Consider the following 23953-nt stretch of genomic DNA (forward strand, 5'->3'; position numbering starts at 1 on the left):
CAAAACTCAAGTCTTGATGACTATGGACACATAGCCCGTAACAAGACCTAGAACTACACATGGCTGGTGGTGAAGCTCCAAAAGAAATTCGTTTTTGCGCCAATAAATAACCGTTATTGGCTATGGTCCAAATCATAGTCAAACTAAAGTGATATTCAAAATTCAAGCAATAAACCCTTTGAAATAAAGTGTTCGATATTTTCAGAATAAATATTTGGTACAAACTTTCATAATAGTTTCACAAAATATTCAAATAATTTTCAAATAATTTTCGATACTATTTTATACTTGACCCATATTTTATTTTAAGAGAACAGAAAGGTTATAAATAAATATTTATAATTTCAAACGATTCGATAAGAATAAAAATGAACCAACAGTAACAGAGGGTTACTTATCTCAAACAGCTAAAATAAAATTTTCTAAGCTAATTTCAAATTACCAAGATCCACCTCAATCTCACAAACCTAATAAAATATTACACCACATAAACAATTATTGATGTCTACCATAATCATCATTTTCTTTAAGAATTAAAAAAAAAACTACTCCTTTAGGCCCCGTTTGTTTGGAGAGTTAGAGGGGGGATTGGGATTGGTAGTGAGGTGAGATCCACTAACATTGTGTTTGTTTTGAGAGATGGGGAGGAGATTGATAGTGAGCTCCGGATTCGGATGGGCCTCTCTAAGGGGATTCAGATAGGCCTCCAAGACTTGTTATTAGAAAAATAGTTCGCCGGATTAGAAATTTTTTTTATTATTTATTTTTTATTTTATTTTTTACATCTTGGGCATTTTTTTTGAACATTAATGTTTAATTTTTTGTATTTTTTGTTAAGCAAAAATCATTATTTTATTTGTTTTTTTTTTCTGAAAATTTTTTATTTTATTTTTATTTTTTTAAAATTTTTTACATGTTGGACATTTTTTTTAAAACATTAATGTTTAATGTTTTTGTATTTTTTTATTTGTTTTATTGTTTTATATTTATTTTATATAAAAATAATTTAACAATTTCTACACTAATAACTATCATCAAAACAAACACAATTTTACTTAATGCCCTCACTATCAATCACCTCACTATGAATCTCCTCATTATAAATTCCCTCCATTCTACATCTGAAAACAAACGGGACCTTAGTCAATTAGAGATTTCCGAACAGCCACTTCGAAACACAGCACTATGAGAACCTTCAAAACTCATACTATTTTATTGTTATTCATATACATATAAATTTTGTATTTGATGTTAGTTAGTCTTGTGTTCTACAAATACACCATCATTAAATTAACCTATTACATATCAATCCCAAAATACAAACCACCCAAACGGAATGTAAGATACACTCTAAATTTTGGCAAAACTGAGACCCCAACATATACTACACCAATATATTAATTTAATCATATATGTCCATACAAATCATCGATATATTGAAACTAAATTCATAGATAGAAGTACAATAAAATAAATCTTACATTTAAGAGATAAATAGAGCAACACCACCATTCTATGAATCCTCCTCCTCTTTTTTTTTTTTTTTTTTTTTTTTTTTTTTTTTTCAAACCCTTGAGCGGCAGCCTCCAAAACCCTCCGTAACCAATCTCGAGACCTCTGTTTGCCCCAAGACTTAAAGCTAAAATATTGGCTTATTAACTTAGTTTCTCAAAATTATCAAATTACCCATCTAAGTTATAGAAATTATAAAATCATCTTATAACTAGTTCCTTGATATTACTAAATGATTAATACAAATTAATTTAATTACTAATCTATCCAATAAAATAATTTTACACACAACTTGAGTTTTACAATTCCTAGCCCTCTTCCTTATTTCACCACGGTACGTTCCTACCACACCCAGTCACCATTGTATCTTGATTGTGACATCCAATCATTACCACGACCCTCGTAACCAACTAGCAACTATGTTTCTCTCTCATGAGACCCAACAACCAGGTCTCTCTATTTTAGGGTTTTCAGATATAATCCAAATTTGAGAAGAATTAAGATAATGGAATCCTGGATGTCGTGATGGTGGTTGATTGGGGAGGAGAGGTTGAAAGGAAAGAAGACAAGAAAGGTTCGAATATAGAAAAGGCTATTAATAGCGATGTAAAGGTAAGAAGTAGTTGAGATTTGTGGTGGGGTAGAGATGGTTGAAGAATGCATAGGGTTGAGAAGGGTTGAGATTTGTGGTAGGATAAGGATGGTCGAAGGACACAGAGGGTAAAGAAGAGTTGACAATGGTAAAAATAGAGTGGAAGAAGGGTTGAGGCTAGCTGTTTGAGTAGCATAAAGAGAGCAAGAAAAGAGAACCAAATATTTATAAAAAAAAATTAAAAATTTCATATTTTTCAATTAATTGAAACAATTATATAATTCAGTGGTGTTTTACAAAACAATTATAAATTCATCAAAAATTTTATAACTTCAATAATTAATATTCATAAAATTTACCACTAATCTAAAATTATTTCTAAAACCTACAATGAATTGTAATTTCCTCTTAATTTCAAATATTTCTATTTTCATTGCAACTGTAATTTTGAAAAGGTTGAACTTTTCTCAATTTCACATTCCAATATGAGCGAATTTGAGCCGCAAAGTCCATCACGGATCCTATTTTGATAATCAAAATCATTCATTTTATAAGGCTTTCAATATATATAATTTATAAAAAAAAATAGCTCGACCTGATATTCATACTTTTTTTTAAAAAAAATAGATGATTTATTTTCAAAAATATATTTATAATTTATTTTTTTGAAGACAATACAACAAAATAAAAGAGTTACTACTATTGAATCAAACTAATTTTATTTCATAAATAATATATGAAGCCCCATTTAGGGTATTGAATTTTTAACTAAAATAATCAAAAAAAAAAAAAAATCTAAGGGTGTGTTTGGTAAAGTTTACGTTTTCAGTTTAAATTTATAAAAATTTTATAAACTGGTTTTTGTTTATTTTTTATTCATTTTTAGAAAAACATAAACTACAAACGCGTTTGGTAATTGACAAAATGTTTAAAAAAATTAAAAAATATAAAAAATAGTGAGAAATGGCAAGTGGTGGCAAGTGGCGGTGGAAAGTGGTGACGGTGGGTGGTGGTGGTGGTGGTGGTGGTGGTGGTGGTGGTGGGTGGTGGGTGGGTGACGGTGGCGGGTGGTAGCGGGTGGGTGGTAGTGGCAGGTGGGTAGCGGATGGTGGGTGGTGGCAGGTGGGTGGTGGTGGCGGGTGGTGGTGGTGGTGGGTGGGTGGGCGGGTGGTGGTGGTGGGTGGGTGGGTGGGTGACGGTGGCGGGTGGTGGGTGGTAGCGAGTAGGTGTAGGTGGTGGTGGTGGTGGGTGGTGGGTGGTGGTGGCGGATGGCAGGTAGGTGGCGGGTGGTGGTGGTGGTGGTGGTGGTGGGTGGGTGGGTGACGGTGGCGGGTGATAGGTAGTAGCGAGTGGGTGGTGGTGGTGGTGGTGGTGGTGGGTGGTGGTGGCAGGTGGGTGGCGGGTGGGTGATGGTGGTGGTGGCAAGTAGGTGGCGGGTGGTGGTGGCGGGCGGTGGATGGTGGTGGGTGGTGGTAGGTGGATGGCAGGTGGGTGGTGGTGTTGGTGGCGAGGGGTGGGTGGTGGTGGCGAGTAGGTGGCAAGTGGGTGGTGACTGGTGGGTGGTGGTGGCAGGTGGGTGGTGGGTGGTGGTGGCAGGTGTTGGTGGGGGATGGGGGTGGTGGCGGAAGACAGTGGTGGAAAATGGTGGCGAGTGGTAGCTAGTGTTGGGTGGTAAAAAAAAAAAACTCAAAACTCAAAACAGAAACACCTTTTTGTTGTTTTCATTTTTTGGCCAAATTTATAAACTGAGATCACTGATTTATAAATCAAAAATTTTACCAAACAAGTTTTTATTTCAATTTTTTAAATTTTTATAAATATAAATTGAAAAATAAAAACATAAATGTTATCAAACGGCACCTAATTATATCACTATTTTTATTTTTTTTATGCATCTTTTTTTTAAAAAGATAAAATAAACAACTGAGATAGACCCTTTCGAAACACACTAGGCCCTTCTCTCTCTCCTCCTCTCCCCCAAAGTCAGTCAACTTTCTCAACGCACCTTGTTTTCCTTCTCTTTCATTTTCACATCCCTTTCTAGTTCTCTTCTCTCAAGTCTCAATCTTTCTCAACTGTACAAGAAATTCAAAACACATAAGAAGAAAAAGGACGCAAACGATATCGGATTACATACCTGACGAAGTATTGATCGAAATCCTTGCGAGACTACCAGTGAAGTCTCTGCTTCAATTCAGGTCAGTTTGCAAATCTTGGAACTCCTTAATTGCAAACCCAAGTTTCATCACCACACACCTCAATCAAACTAAATCAAACACCCAACTACTTATCATCAAGTATACCCATGTTCCGAATCAAGAGCGCTTTATTTCATGTAGCGATGACGAAACTTGTTGTGGTAATTTTGTGGAACTTGAAAACCCATTTCACAGCCCTGGTATTTCGTTCAAAATTGTGGGTTCTTGTAATGGGTTGTTGTGTATATCGCCTCATTATGGCTCAGAATTTGCTTTTCTTTGGAACCCATCAATTAGGAGATTCCTGACACTTCCTGAATCTGGGTATTCTGTAACCGATAGCGATCTTCAGTTTGTTTTTGGGTTTGGGTTCGACCGCATTAGTAATGACTACAAAGTGGTGAAAATTGGGTACCTCAATGAAAAGACTCGTGGTAGTGTTCTGTGTAAGATGGAGCTTTATGCACTTAGCACGCTCTCTTGGAGACCCATTTGTGTTGTTGATTTTCGCTTTGAACTTTCTATAAATACCTGGTCTGTGTTTGTGAATGGGGCTGTTCATTGGGTTGCATTTGATCCAGCAAAGGAGCATGGTTTTGGGATCTTGATTGTGGCATTTGATATGGGCAATGAGGTGTTTAGGGAGATCTCTTTGCCAAACTATCAACCTGATGGGAGGCTTCATACAAGCACGGCTGTTGCAGTATTGGGTGAGTCACTTGCTGTAATCGACTGTGCATCTGGTTTAGTGTGTAATTTACATATATGGGTAATGGAAGAATATGGTGTCATAGAGTCATGGACTAAACGATACACAATCATTGGACAAAACATATTTTCAAAGGTACTGGGTTTTAGAAAGAATGGCGATGTGTTAATTGATGATGATGAACTTCTTTCATATGATCCACAAAGTCACCAAATCAAGAATCTTGGAGTCTATGGCCACTCATTTAATGTGTATACTTACATGGAGAGCTTAGTTGCATTAGATGGAGCTGATGGAGTCTGGGAATCACATGAGCAAGTGCATCCCAATTCTCCTGATGCAATTGCCAACAAGGAAGCATAACGGCGAAAGAAGAGGAAGGCAAGATTATTTAAATTATACCCCACTTGTAGTACTTTAATTGTTATAGTTTGTAGCACTTTCATATATTTTTTTAGTGACATGAGCTACATATGAACATCAAACTTGCATCAATATTCTGTTCTGTGCACATAAAGATAAGGTCAAGCAGACTATTCATATTCAGGTTTTAGTAACTTGACATTGTCAATATCTCACATTAGTTGACTCCTTTTACAGGGTTGTTGTTGGATCAGGGGATCGGCTAAAAAGAAATGAGGAAGAACTTAAAATCAGAATATCGGTTAAATTAATATAGATTGATTTCCTTTTCACATATTGTTTTTAATTCTTGGTTTTGAAATGTGCTGGGTTCCTCTCATATATGTTTGTATAGAATAGTATATAAGTCAATTGGGAAAATATAATACTTGTTGAACGTTGTACTCACACATGAACATCTCCGGTTGGAAAATAGAGGAAAGGATGAAACTATATGCAAATTATCTTTTAGATGCTATGCTGAAGATATATTATTGTGATACATGCTTTTTGGTGCCATTATTCATCAATAAAATGTCTGTCGACCTTGAGAAAAGTATGTAACTTTTTTATGACGAGGAATCCCTTGTCGGAACTCTGGGTCTATGTACACCCTGCCTGACACATGAACCAAGCAAAGCCAAGATTGGATTTAGGTGAAATATTAGGAAAGTAGGAAATCATGATTTCTAAAAATATTTATACAAATATGATGAAGATATTAAATAGTTTTTGATATCTTAAATCTGTTGTATTCGTAGTTTGGGTATGACACCTTACTTAGTAGCAAACATTATTTTTATTCATTTTCCTTGATGTTTCATATTTACAACGTTTGTCTTCCAATCTTTGCTGTTTTGAGACATTGATATCAATTGATAACCCAAGCATTGCTGGCCTTAGCAGTTCTATAAAATAGTTTTGAATTATTACATGGATTTCCCATGAGATTTCTAACAATTACATGACCTGTCATTTGGTTCTAGAATTCCACTACCTTTCCTTACTTTTTCTACAATATACAAAGACTTCTTCTTCCTTAGTTGACTGGTAATGACATGAATAACTAAATAAATACATTAAAAGTCGTTGGTCTAAAAGATTAAAATGTCAAAACTACCTTTGGCCAGTCAACATAATAACTGTTAATTTTTGTAATGGGAGTTGATTGAAGGGTCACATTGAAACTCGCTTAAAAGTACAAGGTTAAGATTGTTACAATTGAATCATAAAGACCAAAGTGAAATTTAGATGAAAGTTCAATGGTACAATGTGTAATTTGCTCCAATAAAATAATCAAATTACTCCTAACTGTTAAAACTTAATATAATGATTAAAATCTGTCCAACAGCATACTAAATCAAAATAAACGCAAACAAAGACTCAACATTATTCCAAGTCACATATGTTCTCTCTCTCCGAATGAAGAAGAAAAAGAAATAACCAATGTCTTCGGATGATACATGATGCGTACTAGAATTTTTGCAACGCTACCTTGGGGCATCAGCGCAACTTGTCTTGTCAAACAAAATACATATAGTAGTGTCATAAATACAAGCTAGAGTCATTTGATTTCATGTAAAACAAATCACAACAACATTGTACATAACAATTTAGTATGCCAAAAAAAAAAAAAAAACAAATTAGTAAAACTAAAAATGTATCCATAAGTATAAAATTTATCACGAGACAATGCCCAATTGACTTTAGTTTCCTCGTCTCCTCCTTTTTTCCCTTCTTAGCTTGTGTTGCTTCCTTCCAAAAGTGTCAATGAACCATTCATGACACCTTGTGGTCAATGTGTGCCCAATAACCATCCCGACCACTATCCCACTCACATATCCCGTTAATATGACAATCCAATCAACTGCAGCTGGGAATACTGAATCATTACCTTGCTTTGAGTTCAGTGGTGGTGATAGTGGTAGTGCCTCTGCCTTTGCATATTTCCTTGACAAAGGATCTCCGCACAATCCTAGATCTCCCCATAGGAATTGTTCTCATATGTATCGAATTGCTTCCCTTGTGGAATGGTCCAATGAGATGGTTATTTGAGACATTTAAGAATGCAAGGAAAGTAAGAAGTGCTAGGTTCTGAGGGATCTCCCCTGAAAGCATGTTTTGAGAAAATTCCAATGATTCAAGCTTTATTAGGTTTCCTAAGCATGCTGAGATTTAACCGCCAAGGTCATTGTTGGAAAGGTTGAGCAGCTGGAGCCTTTTGAGTTTTCCAATAGATTCTAGAATCTCCCCTTTGAATTTGTTGCTTGAGAAGTCAATGGCAGTGAAGATGTTCAAGATCTTCTCATACTCTGTATTTACACCTTTGTTTTCTATGTTCATTGTTTATAAATAACTTTATTCGATCAATATATGATTATGCGCTGGGAATTTTGTGGTTGCATACATATTTGCCATCCTGTCCATGTCAAAAAACTTCATTGCGTTCCAATTTTGAAAGTAATTAGTTGGCAAATCAGCTGTAAAACCATTATGAGAGAAGTCAATGATTCGCAGATTTGGTGACACGAACTTAGTTTCAAGACCTCCTATTGCACCATAGAATTTGTTGGATCTCAAGATAAGAAACTGCAACTCTGTAAGAACTGCCAACCAAAAGAGGAATGTATCTTCAATAAGATTATTTGAGAGATCAAGAATCTAAAGCACGGTACAACTTGCTAATGATCTCGGCACCTTCCCCTGACTGAAGTCAATCATCTTCAATTTATTTCTTTTATTGTACGAGTGAGGAATGGGGCCCTGAAAGTAGTTGCCTTTGAGATTTAGGATTGACGGACAATCGCTGAGGTTACTCAAACATGCAAGAATAGTTCCAGTCAAGTTGTTATTAGACAAATCAAGTCTGTAAAGAGAACTCAATCTACTGATCAATGGTGGAATTACTCTAGTCAATCTGTTGTCTGGGACATAATAAAGGAGGGTGGATAGTGGTGGAATTGGTAGTTGCTCTTGCAGCATGTTATAGCCAAGGTCTAAAATGCCTAAATTAACCCAAGGAATAATATTTGGATGATGGTCAAAGCCAGTTAGAAATTTTTCTTTTAAGGGATAAAATCTCCGAAGTTTCTTTACTTGTGTTTAACATCCACGACGGAATTTAGCTGTGAGTTTTGTTTGCCTCAAGAAATAGCCCCTGAAGTTCATCTTGGAAGTGCAAAAAATCTAGGATTTCTTTCAAGTTGCATGAATCCAATGCTAACTTCTTAAACTTTGGTAGAGTGGTATTCGTAGTGTTTTAGGTCATCACTGTTAATTTGTTACCAGACAAATAGAGATCAATAATATATTTGAGGTTAAGAAAAATTTCAAGCTTCATGCCACAGAGTTAATTGGAAGAAAGAGAGTTTCAAGATTCTTTAGCTCAGAGAATGAGCTTGGGATTGGGCTTCGCAATTGATTATTTGAAAGATCTAGAGCAATTAGATGGGTTAGGTTCGTTAACTGAGATAGAATGTCACCACTTAAGTGATTGGAGGAAAGGTCTACAGAAGTAAGTTGAGTTAGGTTTGCAAGAAATGATGGGATTGAAACATATAGATTGATGTCACGAAGATACAATTCAGTGAGTTCAGTTAGCTTACCAAGCCATGGCAAGGTCCCTACACTGAATTTGTTGAAGGAAAGTGATAAATAATGGAGTTGTGATAGTCCTGCTAAAAAGGAATATCACTGCTAAAATTATTCAACATGAGGTCCAGATGGGTGAGCTGGCTTTGGTTATCAAGTGAAGCTGGAAGGTTCCCTGAGAAGTCACATCTTCTAAAATCTAACACATTCAAGAAATTAAGATTTCCAATTGAGTCGGACAGCTTAACCAAGAAACTGGTGGAAGTAAGTGCCAGTTTTTGAAGGGGACTTCTTGGGTGAAATTCGGGCAAATGGCCAGTGAAATTTTCATTGAAGCACACACTAAGAACTTAAAGCTTTGGTAGGTGGAATATGCCTACTGAAATTCACGATGCAACCCACAATCTGTCAGAGCGAGAGTTGTCTTAGAAGACAAGTTGGCCAATATGTCAGGTACTTCAGAACATATGAGATAAAGCATTTTGAGGTTAGTCAAGTTTTAAAGTGGGCTTCTCATATCAGGGATTTCAGGTTTCAATAGTCCTAAATTTGATGGGTCAACATTGTAAGAAAGATCAAGGGAAACCAGTTTGGACAATTTTGAGATTTTCAGAGGGATTTTACTGAAAAGTAGAGCTCGGGAAAGGTTGAGACTTGTTAACCCTGAGAGATGGCCAATTTCTAATGGAATTTGAGAGTAATTGAAGTCATTATGAGCAAGGTTAAGACTCCAAAGGTGAACTAGGTGGAAGAGGCTGCTACTTGAATTGATAGAACCGTGGAGGAAACTGTTGTTGAGGTCAAGGCCAATCATATGACCTTTATCTTCATCGCACTCCACATCATTCCATGAGCAGCAATCACCACTTTCTCCTTTGAGCTTCCATGATGCAACCTTTGGATAAGCAAAAGGATCAGGAGAAGCCAATTTATCAATTGAAAAGGTTTGCTTGAATTGCAACAGGGCGGAGCTCTCATCTGCATGGCATAGTGGCTGTGCAGAAGAGAGTCAGCTGTTATCATACAATGAAAGCAAGAAAATAAGAATAGTAAATGCATGAACACAAGGAGATACAAAGAGGAACCCCTATTCTCTTAACTATAAAGATGTCTCTAGCACTCTTGGATGAGCAAGACAATGTTAATCAAGAGCTTTTATAGACAAGATTTGAGTGTTGGTGGTTGCACCATAAAATATTTCGTACCGATTGTGGCCTATCAATTATGGCCAAATCCAGATATGTTGATTGTGACGTATCAATTATGATTTGTCAATTGAGACCATGACCATCCTTAAAGACCTACTATGGTCACATTATTATTATTATTATTATTATTGTTATTATTATTATTTACTATTTTTGTTATGCTTTGTGCAGGAGCCATGAAGGCATCAAGTGGTTTAAGGAAGTTGTGAAAGTGTGGCACCATGGCTATCATATTGGATGATCACTGCTAGAAATTAGGTTTTTAGTGGCGTTTAAAAAAAGCCGCTATATCTATCAAAAACGCCGCTAATTGTTTTTGTGGCGTTTAGTACTAAACGTCGAAGATGCGGCCGTCGCCATAGCTTTATGACACTTTAAAAGCGTCGCTATATTGAGTATAGGCGGCGTTTTTAAAAACGCCGCCAAATGTCCTACCCTAACAACATTTTGACATCACTATGATTTAGCGACTTTTTCAAAACGCCGTCATATCTTTTTTAAAAAGCTGACCATTAGCTTTAGAATTTAGGTGGCATTTCTCGAAACGCCGTGATATCCTCTTTTTTTTTAATTTTTTTTTATAAAAATTGTGCTAATTTTATGTGATTGAACTAAAAAAATACCTTTAATAAAATTGAATAGCACTAATATGAAATAATAACTTGCATTCAAATAGTAAATGTAGCATTAATTCACTTTCCCATTCAATTTAATATCCAATCATCATGACCCACAAAATAGCATATCCACAAATGATGTTTTAACATTACTCACAAAATAACATATCCAAAAATTGAATTTACAATTCTCAACCAAAAAATCAAATGATTCATAAGCAAAGGACCTGATCCTTGTATTTTACAATAATGTTTTTATGTGCGTAAAGCACATGCTTCTTGTTATCACTGTTCTTGTCACGATGCAGCTCACCAACAAAACCTATAACATTGACAATATGATAACATAAAGCATTGAATTAAACATCTGGAAAGACTCAAAAATGAAAAATAAGTTTAATAATACAAGAAGTATAATACAAAAAAAAAAAAAAAATTAAATTTGTTAATACATACCCCAAAGCCGGATAACACATAAGTAAAACCAAACTAGCATCAAATAACTTGTAAAGGACGTAAAATGAGACCCAAATTGACCAAAAATTTGCTTGGATCAGGCCCCTAGGCACTAAAACCTTTACAAATTCCAAACTTTCACTTTCTAGTTTGCATTCTCTACATCATGTATCTCCCTATTCTCAGACAATGTTAGCAATCTCTCAACTTCAACAAGAGCTTTGCAATTTCAATATTTTCTAAATTAGGACATTTCAAAGAATGATAACATTAAATTAAAACTCAAGATGGTATATAGCATGGAAAAAATACCAAAATCTACAATATTTATTGATATGAAATTCTCAAAAGCAACCATTCAAGAAAATAAAAGACATCAACAAATATCAAAAACCCAATAAAAGTCAGGAAACAAAATACATACCTAAATAAATAGCCGATGGAGGCATGTGAGCATCACTGAAACTTGGGGATTCAGGCCAAATTCCTGCTTTAAGCCGTGCTTAAAATTAATTGCAATTTCATAGAGTGTGAGAGAGATATGTTGCAATTCAATATGTTTCACAACAATTTGAGAGTTGTGTGTGTGAAAAAGAACTCTACTACAATCTTAATAGTGGCAAGAGAGACCGGCACGCCTTTGTTAGCAAAAACAGTGACAAAAAGAGGATTAAAAAGAAAAGTGGACTAGAATGATGAGTGTTTTTTGATTAAACAAAATGAACCTATAATTTCTAAAATCATAATGAAAAGTCTCATTTTAGTTCGAAATCATAATGAAGAGTGAGGAAGGGCATTGTTAGCTCACATACTTGTGACTTCAAACAAACAGGGCATCAAAGAAAATGATAATGGGTACTCATTAAAGAATGAGCAAGTGTTGTATTCAATGAGCACAGAGAGTCAGTTTGTTTTCTACTCCTAATCCTAGGAAGAGCCCAGAGGTCATGTCTCCATAATGAACTAATAAATGAACATTGTCTAATTTATGCATACACATACAGTGATACTAATCAATGAAACCAATTGTTCTCGATAGAAAGGGAAAGACAACTAACCGGTATCAATGAAGCCGATAACGACATTAACTTGGTTCTTGGTGGAATACCCAGGGATTTCCATGGTTTCTTCTCCCAAAAGACCCATGAAATCCCATGAATGAGTCGTGTGAAGCCTCCTGCGGTTGTTTGGAAACACCGACACCACTCCAAGCATCTCTGTGTTTCAATTTTTAAAACCATGACATTGATTTTTCAGAGCCATAGATATAAATCAATCAATTATGATGAGAAATGGTAAAGATAATAGTAAATACTACTATTGTATTGACATACTGGCAATTTCAGAAGCTTGGTCCTCTGTCAACTTGGCTGCAAAGCCTCTGAAACCATGTCTGTAACTGTAGACATGAGATGCCCTGGCTTGTTCAACACTGTGTCACCAATTGAATGATTCAATGATTTCCCTAGGCCATGTCGAATATAATTTAATTTTCTCAGTTCAGAATGATTTCTCAGTTCAGAATGATTTCCCTACATCAGGTGATTCAGCATTCTCAATCTTCTCAGCCGCTGTAGCAGCTGCTGATGCAGCCTTGTCCAAACCCAACTTTTGCAGCTCATTTAAAAAACCATCAACATCGGTGGCACTAATTTTATACGGGCTGTGGGCAGGGCCTGGGAATGAACCATTTGTTACTTCTTCCTTGTACTCTGAAAGAGCCTTACTAATGACATCTCCAACTTGCCCATACTGCTTGCAGAATTTGGGGGTTACCTGCAAAAGATAAAGCAGTTTTTGTTTTAGTGGGACATATAACATATGAAGAACATGAGATTGTTAAGCAAGAGTGGCAACAATGGAATTGACCTTGGCATGATGTGGGTGTTGCATCATTCCTAGTAGATCTTGGTAAACTAACACCTGCACTAGAAAGAGATTTTTAGTAGTGTCCTAAGCTGCCAATAACACAAATTCAATTTATGTGAAATAAGAAGAAAAAAAGCATGCATGACACATGGGCATAAGTTTATTATTAATAAAATAAGAGACATAAAACGTAGTCTTTTAAGAAAAAAAAGCATGCATGACACATGCCGAAAGTATTTGTTCCCCTCCTCTCAAAATTTCCAATATTCGGGTTCATGATACTTGACATTCCTATGGAGGAAACAAGTAGTCGGAAATGAGAAAGTCGAAAAGGTGGTTCAGTTCATGAATGAAAATATCGGATACTTTGTGGATATGTATTAGATACTTCCCTACTTTTTTTCATAATTTATCAATTTGATGTATCTAATATCTTATGCATGTGTCCCGTATCCGTATCTATACTTCATAGAAAGGGAAAACTATAGCATTCACACTTCAGCATATCAAGTGTGAAAAGGAAAAGCACATGGGCAACATAAGCAGTTTAGACTTGATATTGCAAATGAAATTTTTGTAGGACCTACTAGAAAATTAAAAAGTAAACTGCGCACTAACTTTTAAACTAATATATAATTTCTAAATAATGGTGAGGGCAAAATTTATTAAAAAAAATAAAAATAAAAAAAAGTGGGGGGGGGGGGAAGCACATACCCAAATTGACATGAACATCATCATCCACCTTTACATAGAATTCCGTATCCCATTTTGCAATTGCTATGGAAAAGAAGATTTTTATTATGTATGAACCAGAGCAATCTTGTGTTGATTCAATCTCTGTAGAAAACAATAACACAACTGCTATTTTTTTCAAGGCATAGAAGTGTAATTAAGGTATAGAGATTCAAGAATTGCTCATATGAAAAATTGATTTTATAATTATTATATTGTATTCAATTTTTCAATAAAAGCAGACATCATGTCAAATATCAACAATCTCAGCAATTTAATCAAGCACATGTGGCCTCATTTTTGGGTGCTTTCTTCTGAGAGGAGATAAGGACATGGCGCATGTGGAATGTTTCATTGCCTAGGTGGACCAATTTAAAGGAGAGCTCGTGACAAAGACCATGAGGGTGACCTCATTATCCACTTTCCATTTCCATTTTGGTTTCAATAACTGGCATCTTCTACAGCCGCTAGAGAGATGGAGAAAAGTAACCAATGATTCAGTTTGTCATGTGCTGCAATAGTAAAGTGTTATTACTGATAATGGTACATTGAGATGGCCATCTGCAAATGCAATTCAGCTTACGAAAATTAGGAATTAAGTGCTATTCACATTTCAGCTAAATTTTCTACAAACGATAGGCTTAAGTGGGCTGCATCCTTTTAAAGATAAGATCACTGTTGCTTCGGCTTTGAAACTTGTGATCATCTTGAGTTAGCTGGGCTCAATTGTTATGGCATTCCAAGGCAATTTCAAGGGCTGGTTTTATTCTCTACAGGACTACAGGGTTTGAAATGTGAAAACTATTTTCCTAGTCAACCAATTAAGTCTCAAATTTTTTGTATAATAACATAGTACACTGCGCTTGAAAACCAAATTATAACCAAAACAGATCAACCTCCTTTTGATTTCATTCCTTTGTTTTTCTCAGCAAACAAACAGAGATGATTGTGCGACCAATGCCAAAAGTGATGGAATCTAAATTATCTGTAAATTGAAATCTGTAAATAATGCTTCAAATTTGTGGCTGATCTGATGAAACCAATACAGAGAGAAACACACAAAGAGGCAGAGAGAGAGAGAATTAATAATTTCAAGATTAATTGTTGTTAGGATGCTAAAAGCCTTCCTATTATTTTATTCAGTCAATATAATTTCCAACTTGATCAAATTACATCATTATGTGAAAATGATAAATATTCAATTCTCTACAACACAGAAATGAGCTAGGAAACGGTATGAGTTGTGTATGAATCACTGACTGAACTAACTAGCAAACAGTATGAGTTGTGTATGAATCACAGTCTTGTTTTGTTGATGCTTCCGTAGACATGATAAACAAGCACAGATCTATTGGGTCTCCATGATTTTAAACTTTTCTCTGCAAAATCAAAACGATTCTGTAACGCCCTCAAAATAACAACATTAAACCCATCAGATAAGACATGCATTTACATATAAACTAACCACATTCTTTATTCATTAGAGTTCCATTACATAAGTATTACATGTTAGCATCAAAACAAAATGCCCTACGGGCTTACAGCTTTCCAAGTTAACACTTGGTTACAACAAAAGAGTACTAACTCATACACATTAAGCCCTTGGCTTGTATTTACATGTAATACATCAAAAAGTAAAACGACAACATTATGTCCGCCTCAAGCCTCCCAAGCTATGTCCTTGGAGGTGGCATGCTTCCTGCACCTGAAAATGATATTCCCATATAGGGTGAGCCATAGCCCAGTAGAAATACACTAAACCAACCATGAACAATGACTAAAATATTAGCAATTGATAGATGGTCAACACTGATACAATCACATAAATCACATATTTATGTCATACGACTTATGAGTCCAAGTTTCCTTTCATTTTCCCTTTTTCAACAGATAGGCATATAAGCACTACCCACATTCTCAACAGATATGTATAACAACAATATCCACATTCTCAGATAAGCAAATAAGCTATATCCACATTCTACAACAGATATGTATAACAACAATATCCACCGATAAACATATAAGCTATATCCACATTTCACAAAGATAAGCATATGAGCTCTATCTTCACTTCTCTAGATAAGCATATGAGCTGTATCTACGGAGTTCATCCCCTATCTTCTCCCAACACTATCCGGTTTAGAGGTACATCCCCTATCTTCCCCTAAACCGCGGAGTACATCCCCCATCTCATCCTCTACACATAACGTATACAAACACATTGGTTCTATATACAATCACTCAATATATATAATTAATGTATTCTATCAACCGTCAAGTTCCATGACACGTTCCATTGATTAGTTTCAGTTTGCCTAATCATCATGCATTGTCTACAACAATTACGACTATCCTCCACCGATAGCCCAAAGCAGTTATTTCTAAACAGAAAATAAATGCACAATGGATATTCAATCAACATTTCATTTCCTCATTTCTCACAATTAATTATCCCAATTAATTAAACAATGTAATTAGGTCGTTATCCATAATTACCATTTCAACCCTTAGGTCCCATTTTCATCAATGATTCAACATTTATTCCATTTCTCTATTCCAAACATGCATCTAGGTTTATTATGAATAAAACCCCAACTTTTGTAAAATTGCACAAAAGCCCCAAACTTTCACAAAATTTCCAAACCAACCCCAACATCTCAAAATACCAAAATTTAAAGACAAAATCCATAGAGAGGAGTAGGATATCCCTACCTCGAAGTTTAAGCCAAAAAGGAGATGAAGACTCGAAGATCAACTTGCTCCAAATCCAAACTTTTTCAGATTAAATCAAAGCTCTCAACGCCCTCTATCTTTTTAACAAAGGCCCTAGGCTAGATTCACACTCTAGGAAGATCAAATCTTAGAGAGAATATAAGTTTAGAGAGAGAGGGTCTCGGATCTAGGTTTGATCAAAAAAAAGAAGTGAAAAACTGAAGTTCAAAATCGCTACTGTCCGCTGATATAAAACACGCTCGCTCGAGCGAAGACTTGGTCGCTCGAGCGACCAGACACAAAAACTCTCGCTCGAGCCAAGAAGTTCTCGATCGAGCGAAGAAAAACCCAGACCGCTCGAGCGAAGGAAGCTCGCTCGAGCCAAGAAAGGCAACTCTCAGGTCCAGAACCAGACGCAACACTCGCTCGAGCGAAGCCACCCTGGCTCGACCCACCAGACACAACTCAACTCTCGCTCGAGCGACCAACTCCTCGCTCGAGCGAGGGTCCAAAAATCTGGGCAGCAACACTAGGCTCCCAAACACAACCAACCTGTAACAAACCTGCCCAACACATCCTATAACTCAATACGAAGTAAAAAGGATGCAAACAAGATAATAAACAACTACCAACATCCACGGACACATGTCCGGATCACTGTACAACAAGGGTAAACCTGGGATCGCTATAACCTCCCCCCCTTAAAGAATTTCGTCCCCGAAATTAAGCACAAGTTTGCAAAAACAAGTTTTTCTTCATTTTAAACAATGTTACACCTTAACATTCAACAATTCGACCCATTACCGGTCACCCCCTCCCTTTAACAAGAGGCATTTCACAATATGTAAACAACATATGTACTTTCAACATGCATCAACATTATGCATTAACTTTCCAATTTCAACAATACATTCAACACATATAATGTTACATTCAACTTCCATATGAGGCAAGTTCCAAAACATACTTCCAATAAACCAAAACATTTTCAATGTTTCACAACTTAAGACATACATGAAAGCTCTTAAGTTCAACAATTGTGCAAAATTTAAATACAAGATCACATATCAACAAACAAGTCCGGATATTTCTCGCGGACCTCCAACTCACGTTCCCAAGTGGCTTCCTCCACTCCGTGATGTTTCCACAAGACTTTCACCAAAGGAATGGTCTTGCCACGCAGGACCTGATCCCGCCTATCCAAGACCCGAACCGGTCTCTCCTCATACGAGGCATCCTCATCTACCTCTAAATCGGTCCAATCCAACACATGTGATGGATCTGGCTCATACTTCCGAAGCATACTCACATGAAACACGTCATGTACTCCAGACAACTGCGGCGGTAAGGCTAACCAATACGCAACCTCACCAATCCTCTCAAGGATCTCAAAAGGACCAATAAACCGAGGGGATAACTTCCCACTCTTCCCAAACCTCATCAAGCCTCGCCTAGGTGATATCTTCAGAAAGACATGATCACCTACCTCAAACGCCAAAGGCCTCCTCCTACAGTCAGCATAAGATTTCTGCCTACTCTGGGCTGTAACAAGCCTCCTACGGATAAGCTCAACTTTCTCCGTCGTCTCCCTAACCAACTCCGGACCCAACAAAGGTGCATCACCCACCTCGGCCCAACAAACTGGAGACCTACAAGGTCGGCCATACAAGGCCTCAAACGGTGCCATACCGATACTAGACTGAAAACTATTATTGTAGGCAAACTCTACCAAGGGCAAGTGCCTCTCCCACGTCCCACTGAAGTCCAGGACACAACCCCAAAGCATATCCTCGAGGATCTGAATAGTACGCTCGGACTGCCCGTCAGTCTGAGGATGATAAGCCGTACTAAAGGTCAACTTAGTGCCCAAGGCACTCTGCAAACTCTGCCACAACCTAGCAGTAAAACGAGGATCTCTATCTGAGATGATCGTCACTGGAACCCCGTGCAATCTCACTACGTCCTGAATATACAAATCGGCAAGATGATCCACCGAATCTCTCACGCGCATAGGAATAAAGTGCGCCGACTTAGTCAACCGGTCTACAACCACCCAAATAGCATCACTACCCCGCTGAGTCCTCGGAAGACCTACAACGAAGTCCATAGTGACATGCTCCCACTTCCACTCGGCAATAGGCAAGGGTTGCAACAAACCCGCTGGCCTCTGATGCTCGGCCTTCACTTGCTGGCAAGTAAGGCACTTCGATACGAAAACAGCCACATCTCTCTTCATACCCCGCCACCAGAACTGGCGACCCAAATCCTGATACATCTTAGTACCTCCCGGATGCACCGCAAGGCGCGAATGGTGAAACTCTCGGAGTACTTCCTCACGGCAAGACTCCGGTACAAACAAACGGTCTCGGTATCTCACACTCAGGTCGGGATACACCGTCAAACCCTTCTCAACTTTCCCACTGGAGATCTTCTCTCGGAGGGATTCTACCTCAAGGTCACCTCTCTGTGCCTCTAACACTCTAATCACAAGTGTAGGCTGCGCAACAACAGAGAACAAGGCCGCAGCCTCAACAGATTCGCCCAGTAGCAAATCAAACTCGCCAAGTGCTCCCAACATCTCCCATTCCCGGATGGCTATACTAGCAACATCACTAATGGTCTTCCTACTAAGGGCATCGGCCACAACATTGGCCTTTCCCGGATGATAGTGCAACTCAAAATCATAATCCTCGATGAACTCCATCCATCTCCTCTGCCTCAAATTCAAGTTTCTCTGTGTAAACAGATACTTCAAACTCTTGTGATCCGAGAACACCTCGAACCTCTCACCATAAAGGTAGTGCCTCCAAATCTTCAAGGCAAAGATCACAGCCGCTAACTCTAGGTCGTGTGTGGGGTAATTCTTCTCGTGAATTTTCAACTGACGTGAACCATAAGCTACCACTTTTCCCTCTTGCATCAACACACAACCCAAACCCTCTCGTGAGGCATCACAATAAACCGCATAACCCAACCCTCTCTCCGGAATAATCAACACCGGAGCGGTGGTCAATCTAATTTTCAGTTCTTGGAACGAATTTTCACAAGTCTCACTCCACACAAACTTGACTCCCTTCCGAGTCAGTCTAGTCAACGGTGACGCTAGCTTGGAGAAATCTTTCACAAACCGACGATAATACCCAGCTAATCCCAGAAAACTGCGGATCTCAAACACACTCTTAGGCTGTGCCCAATCCTGCACTGCCTCAACCTTGGATGTATCAACAGACACCCCTTCCCCGGATACCACGTGGCCTAAGAATTTGACTTCCTCAGCCAGAACTCACACTTCCCAAACTTGGCATACAGCCTATGGGCTCTAAGCAACTCAAGCACCACTCTCAAGTGTTCCTCGTGCTCCTCCTCTGAAGGCGAAAAGATAAGGATGTCGTCCACAAAGACGACCACAAATCGGTCTAAGAACTCCCGAAAAATCTGGTTCATCAAGTCCATAAAGACTGTCGGTGCATTGGTAAGCCCAAATGGCATCACCAGAAACTCGTAATGGCCATACCGCGTACGGAATGCCGTTTTAGGAATGTCCTCCTCCCTGACCCTCAACTGGTGGTAACCCGATCTCAAGTCTATTTTAGAGAAACAACGGGAACCCTTCAACTGGTCAAACAAATCATCTATACGGGGCATAGGGTACTTATTCTTAACCGTAGCCTGATTCAACTTCCGGTAGTCAATACACAATCTCAAGGCACCATCTTTCTTTTTAACAAAGAGGGTCGGTGCTCCCCACGGCGAAACACTAGGGCGAACAAAGCCCTTATCTAGCAATTCCTGGAGCTGAACTTTCAACTCAACCAACTCTGCTGGAGCAAAACGGTAAGGTGCCATAGAAATCGGCGCCGTGCCGGGCACTAAATCAATAGAGAACTCTATCTCTCTGTGAGGTGGCAAACTAACAAGATCTTCGGGAAAGACATCCGAATACTCACAAACCACCCTCGGCAACACAATCTGAGTCTCAACACACTCACTACTCTCAAAGCTAGCAAGTAAACCACTAAGCTCACTTCGCCCTCGCGAATCATACCCCGGTGGCAAAACACTACCAACCCGGTCTCCCAAGAAATGGAACCACTCCCCGCTCAAGGTACATAACGTGACCCTCTGGCGGTAGCAATCGATAACAGCTCGGTATGACGATAGCCAGTCCATACCCAAAATAACATCAAAACCCTTCATGGACATGACAACAAACGGAAAAGGAAGTCTATAGTCGGCGACCTCTATATCACAACCTCTAACACCCTGTTTCAGGATCAACTCACCACCCAAAGGTGATACCACACAAATAGGAGATGCTAACTGTGCTAACTCCAATTCCAAAACAGATGCAAATGCAGCAGATACAAAAGAATGAGATGCACCCGTGTCTATCAACACACTAGCAACCGAGTTGCAAAACAGAAAAGTACCTCTCACTACAGATGGAGCCGGTACTAAATCCTGCGCGGTAACAGCATACACGCGCCCCGTAGGCCCCTGGTCTACCTGCTCACCTCTCGGAGCAAAAGACTGCTGCACAGACTGGGATGACGAAGCTCCCGGATTGGCCCTCGAGGCCTGCACAGACTGAGCTGGCTGAAAACCCTGCGTCTGCCTAGAACCAGACGCTCCCGAAGTGGCACTCAACTGCGGGCAAAACCTCTTCAGGTGCCCAGGCTGTCCACACTGATAACAAGTCAAGGGCTGCCCCCTGCCCAAACTCTGACTCTGCGGTCTAGCTGAAGAAGAAGCAGCTCTCTGACCCCCACCCTTCTGCGGGCAAACAGAAACCTTTTGGCCCAGCTGGCCACACTTGTAACAGGTGAAATCCCCCTGACCACCTCTCTCGGAGCCTGCACTCGGCACTGGGAAGGTCGATCTAGCAACACCACCCTGCGACTGCTGAGGGTTAGAACCCCTCTGCCTCTTGCCATCACCCTGACTATCCTGGCTCCTCTTGGAGCCTCTCTGCCCCTCATCCTCCTCCTGCATCATAAGCTCCATATGAGCTGCTGCATCTACCAGGTGTCTATACTCTCGGATATAAGACCCACCAACTCTCAACTTGAGGCCCCGCCTCAACTTCCGCTCAAACTCATAGCAACGGCGTTCCTCAGACGCCACCAGTTCAGGTGCAAACCTGGACAGACTGGTAAAAGTAGCCTCAAACTCGGCCACTGACAAGCCCTGCTGATTAAGCCGGCTAAACTGATCCTTCAGCTTCTCCCTAGCTGCTGCAGACAAAAACCTCTCCTGAAAAGCATTCACAAACACCTCCCAAGTACTACCAACACGAGCCTTCTCGTACTTCCACCATTGACCCGCATCTCCCTTCAGTTGGAAGGATGCCAAGGTCACTTTCAGTGCTCCATCCTCGATGCCAAGCATCTCGAACGTCTTACTGATTTGCTCTAGCCACTCATCAGCCTTCAGTGGCTCCTTCGGATCCCCAATAAACTCATCCGGATTAGACCGGAAGAACTCCCTCTTCAAGAAAGAAGGCCCTGCCTCAGCTGCCTGATTCCCAGCTCTAAGAATACCCAAAGCTCCTGCTATCTCTCTGGCCAAGGCACCCATGGCCTGCTGACCCACTGGCTCGGCCACATTGGCCTGACCAACTCCCTCCTGTACTGCCGGAATCTCACCCGGTAACGGTACTTCCTGCCTCGCAGGTCTACCACGCCTAGCACCTCTTCCTCGTCCTGACATCCTAATAAAGGTAACACAGAACATTAGCACATTCATAAATGTGCCGAAACTAAACACTCACGTCCTAATGCATGGACAACAGTAATTCACTCCACGTAAGCACATAAACACATAAGCACTTACGAATTTCATTTCTGGATAATGATAGTCCCGAGGCGTTACTAGAGTTCCGGTTAGAAATAGCATTGATCAAGTGCTTTTCCAACAAGACTCCCAGAAACCCAAGGATCCAATCAACATCCTAGAAATTAAATCCCATACCCACATAGTCACATAAGCATGTTATCAATTAAGCACATAGCATATGATACTACATCTAAGTCTCTATCAAGCGAGACAAACCCACTGTGATCCTAATCACTTCCCACGTACCCAAAGTATTCGAACCCGGTACGCTCTGATACCAAGTTGTAACGCCCTCAAAATAACAACATTAAACCCATCAGATAAAACATGCATTTACATATAAACTAACCACATTCTTTATTCATTAGAGTTCCATTACATAAGTATTACATGTTAGCATCAAAACAAAATGCCCTACGGGCTTACAGCTTTCCAAGTTAACACTTGGTTACAACAAAAGAGTACTAACTCATACACATTAAGCCCTTGGCTTGTATTTACATGTAATACATCAAAAAGTAAAACGACAACATTATGTCCGCCTCAAGCCTCCCAAGCTATGTCCTTAGAGGTGGCATGCTTCCTGCACCTGAAAATTATATTCCCATATAGGGTGAGCCATAGCCCAGTAGAAATACACTAAACCAACCATGAACAATGACTAAAATATTAGCAATTGATAGATGGTCAACACTGATACAATCACATAAATCACATATTTATGTCATACGACTTATGAGTCCAAGTTTCCTTTCATTTTCCCTTTTTCAACAGATAGGCATATAAGCACTACCCACATTCTCAACAGATATGTATAACAACAATATCCACATTCTCAGATAAGCAAATAAGCTATATCCACATTCTACAACAGATATGTATAACAACAATATCCACCGATAAGCATATAAGCTATATCCACATTTCACAAAGATAAGCATATGAGCTCTATCTTCACTTCTCTAGACAAGCATATGAGCTGTATCTACGGAGTTCATCCCCTATCTTCTCCCAACACTATCCGGTTTAGAGGTACATCCCTTATCTTCCCCTAAACCGCGGAGTACATCCCCCATCTCATCCTCTACACATAACGTATACAAACACATTGGTTCTATATACAATCACTCAATACATATAATTAATGTATTCTATCAACCGTCAAGTTCCATGACACGTTCCATTGATTAGTTTCAGTTTGCCTAATCATCATGCATTGTCTACAACAATTACGACTATCCTCCACCGATAGCCCAAAGCAGTTATTTCTAAACAGAAAATAAATGCACAATGGATATTCAATCAACATTTCATTTCCTCATTTCTCACAATTAATTATCCCAATTAATTAAACAATGTAATTAGGTCATTATCCATAATTACCATTTCAACCCTTAGGTCCCATTTTCATCAATGATTCAACATTTATTCCATTTCTCTATTCCAAACATGCATCTAGGTTTATTATGAATAAAACCCCAACTTTTGTAAAATTGCACAAAAGCCCCAAACTTTCA

General features: G+C 38.8%; 3 protein-coding genes across 3 annotated transcripts in view; 1 reads left to right on the forward strand and 2 right to left on the reverse strand.

Annotated features, from left to right (window-relative positions):
• The first annotated feature begins 2037 nt into the window (after positions 1-2037).
• LOC114258815 (F-box/kelch-repeat protein At3g23880-like) overlaps positions 2038-23953 on the forward strand; it is a 36211-nt gene continuing 14295 nt past the window's right edge. Inside the window, exons 1-3 of the mRNA XM_082881193.1 lie at positions 2038-2124; positions 4037-5392; positions 10384-10451. Coding sequence (XP_082737319.1) covers positions 2038-2124; positions 4037-5374 — 1425 coding nt within the window. The 3' untranslated portion in view covers positions 5375-5392; positions 10384-10451. The remainder of the gene's footprint in view (positions 2125-4036; positions 5393-10383; positions 10452-23953) is intronic.
• LOC145796159 (receptor-like protein 32) lies at positions 7772-8395 on the reverse strand. Its single transcript, XM_082881194.1, has 2 exons — positions 8122-8395; positions 7772-8019 (listed from the first exon to the last, which is right to left on the reverse strand). Exons 1-2 carry the CDS (start codon positions 8393-8395, stop codon positions 7772-7774), a joined length of 522 nt encoding a protein of 173 aa, XP_082737320.1.
• LOC114315924 (cucumisin-like) lies at positions 11359-13347 on the reverse strand. Its single transcript, XM_082879526.1, has 5 exons — positions 13155-13347; positions 12822-13061; positions 12620-12717; positions 12344-12502; positions 11359-11772 (listed from the first exon to the last, which is right to left on the reverse strand). The coding sequence occupies exons 2-5, from the start codon at positions 12905-12907 to the stop codon at positions 11690-11692; spliced, it is 426 nt and encodes a 141-aa protein (XP_082735652.1). The 5' UTR covers positions 12908-13061; positions 13155-13347; the 3' UTR covers positions 11359-11689.

This window comes from Camellia sinensis, chromosome 7 (assembly GCF_055761805.1).
Source record: "Camellia sinensis isolate YWXY chromosome 7, ASM5576180v1, whole genome shotgun sequence".
Taxonomy (NCBI): Eukaryota; Viridiplantae; Streptophyta; class Magnoliopsida; order Ericales; family Theaceae; genus Camellia; species Camellia sinensis.